Here is an 11970-nt window from a genome sequence, read left to right as displayed (position 1 = left end):
CCCAGGCGCCCTATGATGGCTACTTTAAAATCCTTGCCATACAAGTCAGAGTTATCTTAGTGTTGGCATCTGTTGTGTTTTCTCATTCAAGTTGAGATTTTCTTAACTCTCGGTTTGTTAGTTTGAATCCTGGACATTTGGGGTTTTGAGACACTGGATCTTATTTAAATCTTCTTGGAGCACTTGGGTGGCTCAATTGGTTAAACACCCGAGTCTCCATTTCGACCCAGGTCATGATCTCAGGGTCGTGAGATCGAGCCCCATGTCAGACTCTGTGCTGAGCGTGGAGCCTGCTTAAGATTCTGTCCCTCCCTTTCCCCCTGCCCTACTCACACACTCTCTTAAAAATATATATATATCTATATATATACACACACATATATATATTTATGTATGTGCCGGGGGTGGGATGGGGTGGAAGAGGGGCTGCAGTTTCTTTGTGGTGTGACCGGAGGAGAGCAGTTATCATCAGTAAGTCTCCTGTCTTGCCAATTGGCCCCTTTCCTGATCCCCTGGCTCAAGAGAGCATGCTTTGGTCGAGCTTCCAGTCTGTGTGCTGGTGTTTCTCAGGTTGCCAGTCTCCAGCACCCAGCCCAGGACACAGGGAGCAAAAAGGAAACCTAAGGACTGCTCTGCTCTGTTCTTCAGTTCCTCAGGATCTCAGCGAATCTGCCTTCTCTTCACCTTTCAGAGTCTCCTGTTTGTTTTATATGTAATGTCCAAGGTTTTCAGCTGTACTTGGTGAGAGGAATGGGGGAAGCGCATCTGTTCCATTTTTCCAGAAGCAGAGGTCAGGACGAGTCAGTCCTTAACTTTTTGATGCTTAAAACTGTCGCATCTTTGGCCAGTGGGACAAGCTGGCTCCTCCTGACAGCACTCGTTATTGTCTGGTAGCTTCCCTGCACCCCAAGATGTTCTAGGCCACTTGTCTCAGTCAGTTCAGGGTGCTGTCCCAAAATACCAGAGACTGGGTGGCTTCGACAACAGACATTTATTTCTCAGAGTTCCAGAGGCTGGGAAGTCCAAGATCAAGGAGATGGCAGATTTGGTTCTTAGTGAGGGCCTTCTCCTGCTTTGCTGTTCTCATGTGGCCTTTTCTCAGTACATGTTCTGGACAGAGTCTGTCTTTCTCTTCTTATAAGGGCCTAACCCCTTCATGAAGGTCCCACTCTCATGACCTCATCTAAACGTAATTACTATCCAAAGCCCCATCTCCTAAGACCATCTCATTGAGGGGTCAGGGCTTCCGCACAGGAATTTGGGGGGTGGACACAAACATTCAGTCCCTAACCCTGCTCCTCTTGCCAATGAGCAGTTCAGGCAGGGACCCTCCTCTCTCTATCAAACGAAGACGGCAGGAAGAGCAGGGCTCTCTCCTTTCTCTACTCGGGGCATCTGGCACTGGGGCCGCGTGCTTACTGCCCGCCTGCAGACAAGGCCAGCACAGGACCACGAGTTAGAACCCCAATTCTCCTCTCCCCACACAAGCTGTGTCACTGTGGTCCTTGTTCTGCCTCAACCAGTAGTTGAAAAGGGAGAATGAGTAATGGGTCAGGGAGGTCTGTATGTCACTTGGTTACTCTCACAAAAACCTTTCATCTGAACCCAAAAAGAAACCTGTGCACACACTCCTTCACACTTCTGTTTATTCTTCCTGCTCATGAAAACTGTTGACAAGTGACTTTCATGGGGGAGGGAAGGCAATGCTGGAAAAGTCCTCAGAATCCTGATGCTGAATTCTCAAGTGGGAACCTAGCAAGCCAGAGATCTGGGAGGCCAGGCCTCCAGGGTCCTGGAGCTGGGGCTACCCATGAAGAGGAGTTCGGAGGGCAGCGACTCAACATGGGCCCCAAACACCCTTCTCCTCAGCCCAGGTTGCTCATCAGGGTCTGAGCCTGCTTCAGTTCTGCAAAGGGAAGAGGTGAGCAGGTGGGTGGCAGTCAGGTGGGATCTGGGAGGGCCCCTCCCCCTCCAGGTACAGCAGAGTCTCACCTGCCAGGAGGACCTGGAACTTGTCTGCTGAGAGAGACATGGCCACAGGCTGGGCTAGGGCACCCGAGGCAGCTGCCACCTCCAGCCTCAGGTGCACCATCGGCTCTTCCACGGACCGAAGCAGGCTGGAGCTCAGGGTGTAGTCCACCCGCCAGCCCACACCTGCCAGCCTATTCACTGTGAAAGGGGGGGGCTCTCAGGATCATAGGCTGGCAAGCCACACTGCCCTCAGCCCACACCTGGCTCCACTCTCAACAAGGCTGTGGGACCTTTGAGAACCTCTCATCCCTCTGACCCAGGGAAGGTGTTCAATAATCAGTAGCGAGATTATCCACAGCAGATCTCAGAGGAAAGAAATCTGGGCTGGAGTCAGGAGTCCTGGCTCCGTGACTGCTTGACATGTGACCAGGGTTAAGTCTTCTTTCTGAGAACAAGCACCTCCCATGAAGCATGTACCTTCTAGAATGGAGCCCAAACCCCACCCCGGCCCCCTCCCACACTCACCACGCAGGCTGCAGGCCCGCAGGTGCTCCTGTAGGGGGCTTTGCTTCTCCTCATAACAGCGACACAGGCTGGCCGCGTGCTCTGGGGACAGAATGGAGGCCCCCTGATGTAGCAGGTGGGGGCTCAGACTGCTCACAGGGCAGGTCTCAGGCTCCTGGCCCAGAGGGCAGGGCACATCTCAAAGCCACTTGGCGTGGCCTGCTGCCCAGCAGCCCCTGGCACACATGCCTGCCTGCATACCCGTACCTTTGGGGAGCCCCAGCTGCTGCAGTTCACTGGCCAAGGACTCGCCATCCACACTATGCTTGGCCGCACTGGAGAGGATGAAACTCAGCACTGCCACCGTGGCCTTGACATCGCCCGACTCTGGGGGGTTGGGGGGGAGCCCGTGGGTGGGGGAGGGGGTGTCACTGTGGCCTCAGCCACCTTCTTGTTGCCCCACTATCTTCAGCTCACAGCACAGCAGTGAGCACTGCTACTGCCCCCCACCCCCAGAACTGGCAGAGGGCGGGACCGGCGACCCCGTTCTTCCCCCTCTGCTGAGGCAAGTGCGGCAGGACAGGCTGCTGGGAGGAGGGGCCTCTGTGCTAAGCCCCAGGCCAAGTACCTGCGGGGGCCCAAAGGTCTGTGGACTCAGTGGGGTACTCACCAAACCTGGCATCAGCGGTGAGCTTCAGGATCTTCTCGTACTATGGGGAGAGGAGGCCCTCAGGGGGTGCCAGGCCCCTGCTCACCAGCCACTTGCACCCCAGCCTGCATCCTGATCGCCCACCTCCCTGGGTCTGGTGCACTTTCAGGGCAGTAGGGATCACAGGGTCATGGGGCAGTGGGGTGCTGGGCCCCGCACTCACATCAATCCCCTGTCCCAGAAGTTCCTTCAGCACTTGGCTACACAGCAGCCTCAGCTTCACGGAGGACTGGAGGGGAAGGCCTTGCATGAGCCCAACTGGCCCACCCCACCCCTCCATGCGGGGGGGCTGGCCACAGGACTAGAATCACACAGCAGGCCAGGACAAGCTGAGGGTACTAAGGCCCCAACCTCAGAGTGACCTCACCACCCTCCATCCCCAAAGCCCTCATCCCCAGTCCCCGCCTCCTCCCACCCTAGAAGACCCCGTGCACTCAACAATCTTGGCCAGCGTGCTGATCTCCGCCAGGACCCAGTCAGGACAGTCCAGATCACCACAGAACCGGAACCTCTGCACAGGAGTGAGGCAGCCGGTCAGGATGGAGGGCTGAGGTGTGGCCAGGTGTCTCCCCCATTATTGCTCTTTGGGGATCCCTGCTCCCTGTCCAACATGGATGCCCTCTGGCCACTTGTTCTCTCCTATCACCAGGCTGTTTAGAGAACCCTCTCACGGACCCACCTGCCACCGAACCTTGCTCTGCTGCCTATCCTAGGCATTCCTGTGTTCGGCAAACACTGCCTGTGGCAAACTTCTCTGTGGCAGACCCCAATCTAAGTGTTGGGGGTACAGCACAGAACAGAACAATGTCCTTGTCATGACGTCATGTCACTTCCTCCTCCTTCTCCTCCCTAGCTCCAGCCACACTGGCCTCCTGCTACTCCTGTTACACCAGGCACTCTCCCACCTTGTCCTTGCTGCCCCTCCGCACACCCTGTTCTCATGCCTCATTCTGGCCTCTGCCCAAATGGGTCTTCTCTGACCATGCTTCCTTCCTCCCTCCCTCTTTCCTTCCTTCTTCCCTCCCTCAATCCCTTTTTTTTTTTTTTTTAAGATTTACTTATTTGAGAGAGAGCACGAGAAAACGAGAGGGAGGGGCAGAGGGAGAGGGAGAGAGAATCTCAAGCAGACTCTGCACCGCACGCGCAGAGCCTGACCCAGGGCTCTGTCCCAGGACCCTGAAGATCACGACCTCAGCTGAAACCAAGGGTCAGACACTTAACCAACTGAGCCACCAGGCGCCCCTGACCATACTTTCTAAAACAGCCCCTTGCACAAGGAAATTTCAGAGGCCAGTGGGTATGTTCATTATCTTGATCGTGGGAACATATACATTTCAGAACTTACTGAACTGTACATTTATATGTGTTATTGTTGATTTTATCTCATTAAAGCTGTTAAAAAATAAAATAGCTCTTCTCCATCATGCTCTAGCCCCTATCCTTCTTTCTTGATCTCCACAGCAGACATCACATTTATTATTTATTCAAGGTCTGTCTCCTGTTGGAATGCAAACCCACCCTGTCGGCCACATATTGTCAATATCCTCCATTCCCTGGATCAATTGTCCTTTGTCCTGTCTGCCTGACAAAACTCTAGGGCACAGCAATATACATGTCCAGCTTTCCACACCTCTTACATGTGGGCTGCTTACAGATGCTGGGAACAAAACCCCGCAAACTGAGGACACCTCACACCCACATTCTCCTGATTCTGCTGGGCCCTCGGTGCAGCCTGGCAACACCATGTCCTCTACGTGGCCCTACCAGTCATCTTCTCAGCCACTTCAGACCTGCTTCACAATCCTTCAACCACCAACCCTCTTGCTCTTTTTCACCTGACCCCACGGCACTGGTGCTTCTATGTGGGCCTCCCATGAAGTCCTCTAGCTGTGGTCACAAATGACTGTCACTAAATCTGGCCTTCCTCTCACCCAACTCCTGCACAGGAATGAGGAAGCCGGTCAGGATGGAGGGCAGCATCCCACATGAACCCGTCCTCCCTGGTGAAGCAGCATATTCTCCTGGATTTCTCCCTGTCCTGACCTCGGTCTCATTTGCTGGATCACCCTCCTTCCCCCAATCCCCAAAAGGTGATCTCTGCACACTGCCTGCATCATTACTCTGGGGCAGGGGCCTGGGACAACTGGTGAGGAGATCGGGTATTAAGGACAGTCTTGCACTTCTGTCTCTATTTCAGGAGTTTTTAACCTTTTTCTGCCATAGCCTCATCTGGCATCTGGTGAAGCCTATAGGCCTTTCTCAAAACCATGTTTTTAAATGCATAAAATACATAGGATTGCAAAGGAAACTAAGTTATCAAAATAGTCAAACAAATTGGTGATGTGATGTTGCAAGTCTAATACCCATCATAACTTAAAAACGATCTGCATAAGTATGTGAACAATGTCACCAGCTGTAATATGATACGAAAATATCTCTAATTTCTATTGGTGACGAAGTCAGAGGTGCTGTTGCTACTGGGGTTGGTTGCCAACATTCACAATTGAAGGAAATGCTAAATTTCAGTTTGAAGTTAGTGAAAATTAAGATGTGAGATTTTTCCTAAGTTCACGGGCCCCTGACTTCAACCCACAGAAGTCTTTTACCATCTCTGTATTCTTTACATTTTTTACAAGAATGTGTTCCTTGTGTAATTTCTTAAAATGCTGGCATTTCTCTAGGTTCTGCCCTAGGTCCTCTCTTCCCAACTCACATCACTGAGATGTTACATGTTTTTAGACTTACAATGACCACCTCTGTGCTGATGACTCCCCAATTTATAAATGCATTGTAGCTTCTCTTCTGAGCCTCAGACCCTTAAATCTAGACTGTCTTCTAGCCAGCTGCACCTGGTGGCTCGCAGAAACCTCACACAGCGCCACCTATCAAAGTTAACGTTTGCTCTTTGCCCGGAAACCTGCTCCACGTCCTGTGTTTCCCACCCCACTGAGCACCACCACCTGGGAGCCAAGCCGACATCCCGCTCTCCCTTTTCCCTCATGCATTTCCCCACTTCCAGCTCCACTCTCTCCACCCTAACTCAGGTCACCACCATCCCCTGGGGGTCTGCTGCCCCAGCTTGGGCTCTCCGCTCCCCTCCTGCTCCCTCCGCAAGTCAGCCGAAAGGATTTTCCTAGCTTCCTAGTGCCCTCTTCTTAAAGTCTAAACTCCTTAACGTGCTCTCAAGACACAGCAGGATTTGGTCTTTGTTACCTGTTGAGCCTCGTATCTCACTAACCTTCAGCTGATACCCTTCCAGCTAGGTGAAGTGCATCCACTCCTAGCGAGCCATGCTCGCTCTCACCTGAAGCCTTTGAACATGCTGTTCTGTCTGAAGATAGAGCCCCCCTCCCCAAGCCTCCTCACCCCTGGGACACAAACTGCACTGCAGCCAGCCAGTTTTCTTCCCTGCCCCCAGGCCCTCCGGTGGCTGTCACCCTCAGGAAGCCTTCCTAACGCTACTCACAAGGCACAGTTAGGTCCCTTCCCCTCAAGTCTTAACTATGACTGCCAAGTCAAGCCTCTTGCAGTTTAAGCCCCAATGCCTGGCACACCGCATGGTGTAGAGTAGGCACGCAAAGCCTGTTGAAGGAATGAATGGACGGAGGAGCTGAGAAGCCCCAGCCCCACGTCTACTCCTTTCTGGCTCTGGGAAGGGTGAAAGGACTTCCGAACAGGGCGGAGACTGAGGCTCATTCTATGCAAGTTCTTCTCCAGGTCGCACAGGAGGGCCGGGAAGAGGGCACCTCTGGGAGGTCGTCCGGGGGCCGAGGAAAGCCTGGAAGCGCTCCCGCCCCGGGCAAGCTCCACTTCCTGCCCTGGGGGATGCGGGCCCTTCCTTCCCGCCGAGGAAGCACCGGGACTCCAAGCCCGCGGCCCGCCCGCCCTACCAGCCGGACGCTCGGCCCTCACGACCGCACCCAGGTGTCTGCCGAGGGGCCGGGGCTGCCTCCACCTCCCCGCCCCGGCGCCCACCCGCCCGCGACCGCATAGGCGAGGGTCGGGGGCCTCCCTGCCCGCCCCGGCGCCCCGGCTCCGGTCACCCCGGCTCCGGTCACCCCGCGGCCCTCACCATCGCGCCTGGAAGCCGGCCCTCCTCCTCCGGGTGCGCCCGGTCAGCTGACGCGGCGGTCACGTGGTGTGGGCGGTGCCTCCACGGGCGGGGCGGGGCCCGGGCGAGCGCCGATGGCCGCTCTGGGAGCTCCCGGGGGAGAGTGATGAGCTCGCTGTCTGTCTCCCCAGAACCCCTTCCCGGAAGTGACCGGCGCCACCCCCGCCTCACGACGCGGTTTAGCTAGAAAGAGAGCGTGGGAGCCATAGAATGTGTTCGACTTAAGGGAGCAGGAATCCGGAGCCCTTTCTGGACCTTGCGAAGGAGGGTTCAGGTCGTTCCCTGTTGCCCGCCAGTTAGCCGTGCCCTTATAGATAGCTATAGGCTGTGCTGTGGCTAAAGGCATTTAAAAATTTTACTGAAATATGATACACGTAGAGAAAAATGTATATGTTGTAAGTATAAAGCTTAAATGAATTTTCATAAACTGTACAGCCTACGTCCCCAGCACCCATATAAGGAAACATTACCAGTGACCCGCATAGCTCCTTCGAGTGCCTGAGTATTTCATTTCATTTTGATGAATTCCTCTTAGTTGCCTTAGTTACAATTGGCTGTAACAATTGACATGCTCGGAACTCTCCCTGTGGCTTCACCAACATTAGATGTTTATTTTAGTTTTTCTCAATCGAATGGGAGAAAAATAGGTTGTTTTAAGTCGCATTAGTCTGCTTACTGGTGAGTTTGAGCAAAGGATGGACTAGGAAAACTAAGTTTTCAATATTCTCTTAAAGAGGTAAAAACAAAACAAAACAAAAAAACAGCAACAGCACCAAAAATATCCTAGAGAATAGACTGATAACCAGAGAAGAAACTGAACAATTTGAGATCTCTTTTCGATTACATATCCCACCCCCCATAAACCAGGCCCAGCTGGTTTTATTGTTGCAGCCTTTCAAGCTTTCAAAGGACAGAACCCATCGCAATTAAACTGCTCCATAAATAGAAAAAGAAAGATTCCCAATTCATGCTAAAATGATCTCATTTATAAAGACCTTTTTAAAAATCATAAACATCAGCATGTTGAAGTCAACAGTGTGTTAACATACTACACTATGTCAAAGAAAAACTTCATCTTAAGAATTACAAGACTGGTTCAACTTCTGTTTCATCATGTTAATAGGTTAAAGAAGAAAACATTGTTGATAGACTTGGAAAACTATTTTTTATTCAAAAGGAGAAAAAAGAAAAATTGGGAATAGGTGGAAACTGCCTTAAATTGATAGAGTATCTGAAAAAGGAAAGAGCAAACATGAGACTTAACATCAGACAAAGTATTTAAATCTGGAAACAAGGCCAAAAGGTGGGTGGTGTGTCCTTTTAATGTCATACTGGAGCATTGTCTCACAGATTTGTTTCATAAATAGAGATTATTTGACTATTTAGAGCAGTGGTTCCAGACTTTACAGTGCATCTGTGTCACCCACAATGCGTGGGGAGACAGAGGTGCTTCCCACCCTCGAAGTCTCTAATTAAATAGATCTGGGATAGGAAAGGAAAATGTGCAATTCCCTTAAGTTCCCAGGTGATGCTGATGCTTCCGCTTTGAGGACTACACTTTGAAATGTAGGAAATGTAGGAAATGTAGGAAAATGTACCTGATAAGTTATATGTTAGCTTATAGATTTCTGTCTAGTAGAAAAGATAACCCCAAAGATTACAGTTTTATCGCCCTGTAAGACATCAACAGGCTTTCTAATTCAACACACACTAGAAATGCTTCTTCTCAAAATGTTACTTGAACTTGCTTTACCATCTTACTGATTCCCTCATTGATTAAATATTTGACACGCATTCTTTCATTTTTTGTATGACAGTCATGTTTTTTACTTTTGGCAAATTAAACTTTGATACAGTACATTAGCCCTGAGCAGGAGCTACTCAGATACTTCAATCCTAGATGACTCCCATTAAAGTCAGTAGCAGTCATATGCCAACATTACTATGATCCAACATTATTCTAGATGCTTAGGCCAGTGGTTCTCAGCTGGGGGTGATTTTGCCTCTCAGGGGTATTTGGTAATGTCTGGAGATATTTTTAGTTGTTACAACTAGGGAGTGCTGCTGGCATCCAGAAGACAGAGGCCAGAGATGCTGCTAAACATCCTACAAGGCACAGGACAGTCCCCCATAACAAAGAATTATCTAGCCAAAAGTGCCAATCGTGCTGGTGTTGAGAAACTCTAATTCTAGATAAATAAAACATGGGAAAACCATTAGCATAAATGTTGGAAAAGAAAAAACTCGCATTTGCAGATGACAGTCTATCTTGAAAATTCAAGAGAAGCACCTGAAGAAAAACTAGAAGTCATGGAATGCCAGCGGGTGGTGGAGGGTGGGGGGCTGGGGGGGTGGTAGAGCATTGTGTGAGGCTCTCCTGGCCTACCTGGGGCAGAGGAGTCAGAACCCCACAGGTGGAGAGCTGGAGGCAAGCAGGGGAGCCCAGGCCACATCTGTCTGACCTCCTGTCAGCCTGAGAGAAAGCCAGAGGTCCCAACTGGAAGGTCTTGAAAGCCCTGGCCTGGCCTGGGGGCGAGGCTGGGGGAGGGGCAGGGTGAGCCCAAGCCACTGAGCCCATAAGGGGAGGACCCCAACCAGAACCCAGGAACACTGGGACTTGCTGAAGACCCTATTCATTTGCTTCACAGACGGCAGTGGAGAACCAGTCCAGCCTCTGGCCAGGATGTGTTTTTGGCTTCTAACACCAAGGCCCACCTTACCTTTCCCTCTCATCTGCAGCTGGCTGCCACAGTTGAACAGCCCCACATCAAAGGTGAGTGTCTCCCTTAGGAGGTCCGAGGGACTGGGGACACAGGCACCAGGGTCAGCTCCTTGGGCTGGACCAGGTGGCCAGTCACAGACAAGCCCCAGTGGACCTTCACCATCAGCTGGGCCCTCCTGGACCACATAGCTCTGACTGGGGCAAGGGCGCTCTAGGGCCCTGGGGGATCCTAGAGGGATTTCAGGAATGAGCTCTTCCTGAGACTGACCCTCCTTGCAGCACCCGCAGCAGCCTGATCACCCCCAGACACACTGCAAGCCCCAGTGTGAAAACACTGAGCTTTGTACCCACCCCACCTCTTACAGTTGGGTCCCTGCCCAGGGGGCTGCTAAAAGGGGAAATGGTTCCACCCGTTGGGGAAAGGTCTTAGGAAGTCACCTTTTTCAGGATTGGCCCTTCCTTCCTTCATCCTTCCTTCTTTCCTTCCTTCACTCACTCACCACATACCCACTGTCCACTTCTCTAAGACAGGCTCTGGGATGATAGATCAAGCAGAGTGTCTGTCCTGAGGAGTTCCCCTCTCTGAGACCATGATGTCCTCCGGTGGGCACCCAGGGCTGGGGGAAAGGGGAGGCCTCACTCACAGGAGGTGATGGTGGGTGTGAATGTGGAGGGGGCAGTGGGAGCAAACTTAGGGTGAGGGTGTCCAGGCAGAGGGCTTGTGCATGGAGGGCTTCCTGATTCTGCCAACTATAGTCAGCCCTGGCTAGATCACAAGGAAAGTCTTCATGTTTCTTAAAAATGATATTTAATACATTAAAATTACATAACTAGGGGTGCCTGGCTGGCTCAGTCAGTAGAGCATGTGACTCTTGATCCCAGATTTGTGAGTTCAAGCCCCACATTGGGTGTAGAGATTATTTAAAAATAAAATCTTAAAAAAAAAAAAAAGTTATATAACTAAAAATGATTATCATAATAAAAATCACAAAATACAACTAAAAGTCAACCTACAGTATGGGAGAAGATATTTGCAAATGACATAACTAGTAAAGGATTAGTATCCAAAATATGTAAAGAACTCATACAACTCAACACCCAAAAAACAAATAATCCAATTAAAAATGGGCAGAAGACATAAACAGACATTTCTCCAATGAAGATATACAGATGGCCAACAGATACATGAAGAGATGTTCATCATCACTCATCATCAGGGAAATGAAAATAAAATACACAGTGGGATATCACCTTACATCTGTCAGAATGGCTAAAATCAAAAACACCAGAAACAACAAGTGTTGGTGAGGATGTATAAAAAGGATCCCTCTTACACTGTTGGTGGGAATGCAAGCTGGTGCAGCCACTCTGGAAAATAGTATGGAGGTTCCTCTAAAAGTTAAAAATAGAACTATCCTATGATCTAGCAATTGCACTACTGGGTATTTACCCAAAGAATACAAAAACACTAATTCAAAGGGATACATGCACTCCTATGTTTATAGCAGCATTATTTATAATAGCCAAATTATCGAAACAGCCCAAATGTCCATTGATTAATGAATGGATAAAGAAGATTAGGAGGGGTAAATGGCCAAATAGACACATGAAAAAGTGCTCAACATCACTCGGCATCAGGGAAATACAAATCAAAACCTCAATGAGATACCACCTCACATCAGTCAGAATGGCTAAAATTAACAAGTCAGGAAACGACAGATATTGGCGGGGATGCGGAGAAAGGGGAACCCTCCTACACTGTTGGTGGGAATGCAAGCTGGTGCAGCCACTCTGGAAAACATTATGGAGTTTCCTCAAAAAGTTGAAAATAGAGCTACCCTATGACCCAGCAATTGCACTACTGGGTATTTACCCCAAAGATACAAATGTAGTGATCCGAAGGGGCATGTGCCCTCCAATATTTATAGCAGCAATGTCCACAATAGCCAAACT

The 11970-nt window shown here is 50.5% G+C and overlaps 1 protein-coding gene across 5 annotated transcripts; it reads right to left on the bottom strand.

Moving 5' to 3' along the window:
• Nucleotides 1-1629: 1629 nt before the first annotated feature.
• Nucleotides 1630-7373, bottom strand: COMMD4 (COMM domain containing 4). Of its 5 annotated transcripts, XM_006744429.3 has the most exons (8): nt 7257-7372; nt 3624-3695; nt 3348-3413; nt 3146-3185; nt 2743-2862; nt 2497-2577; nt 1993-2169; nt 1630-1906 (listed from the first exon to the last, which is right to left on the bottom strand). In XM_006744429.3, exons 1-8 carry the CDS (start codon nt 7257-7259, stop codon nt 1866-1868), a joined length of 600 nt encoding a protein of 199 aa, XP_006744492.1. In that variant the 5' UTR covers nt 7260-7372; the 3' UTR covers nt 1630-1865. The 5 variants fall into 5 exon arrangements, with proteins under 5 accessions (XP_006744492.1, XP_081687549.1, XP_081687550.1 ...); XM_081831423.1 differs by lacking the exon at nt 3348-3413 and having other exon boundaries at nt 7257-7373; XM_081831424.1 differs by lacking the exon at nt 3624-3695 and having other exon boundaries at nt 7257-7280.
• Between the last annotated feature and the right edge of the window lie 4597 nt (nt 7374-11970).

This window comes from Leptonychotes weddellii, chromosome 9 (genome assembly GCF_054177405.1).
Source record: "Leptonychotes weddellii isolate Sample4059 chromosome 9, ASM5417740v2, whole genome shotgun sequence".
Classification (NCBI taxonomy): Eukaryota; Metazoa; Chordata; class Mammalia; order Carnivora; family Phocidae; genus Leptonychotes; species Leptonychotes weddellii.
The sequence above is the reverse complement of the archived record's forward strand: the minus strand, read 5'-3'. Positions and strand labels throughout refer to the sequence as shown.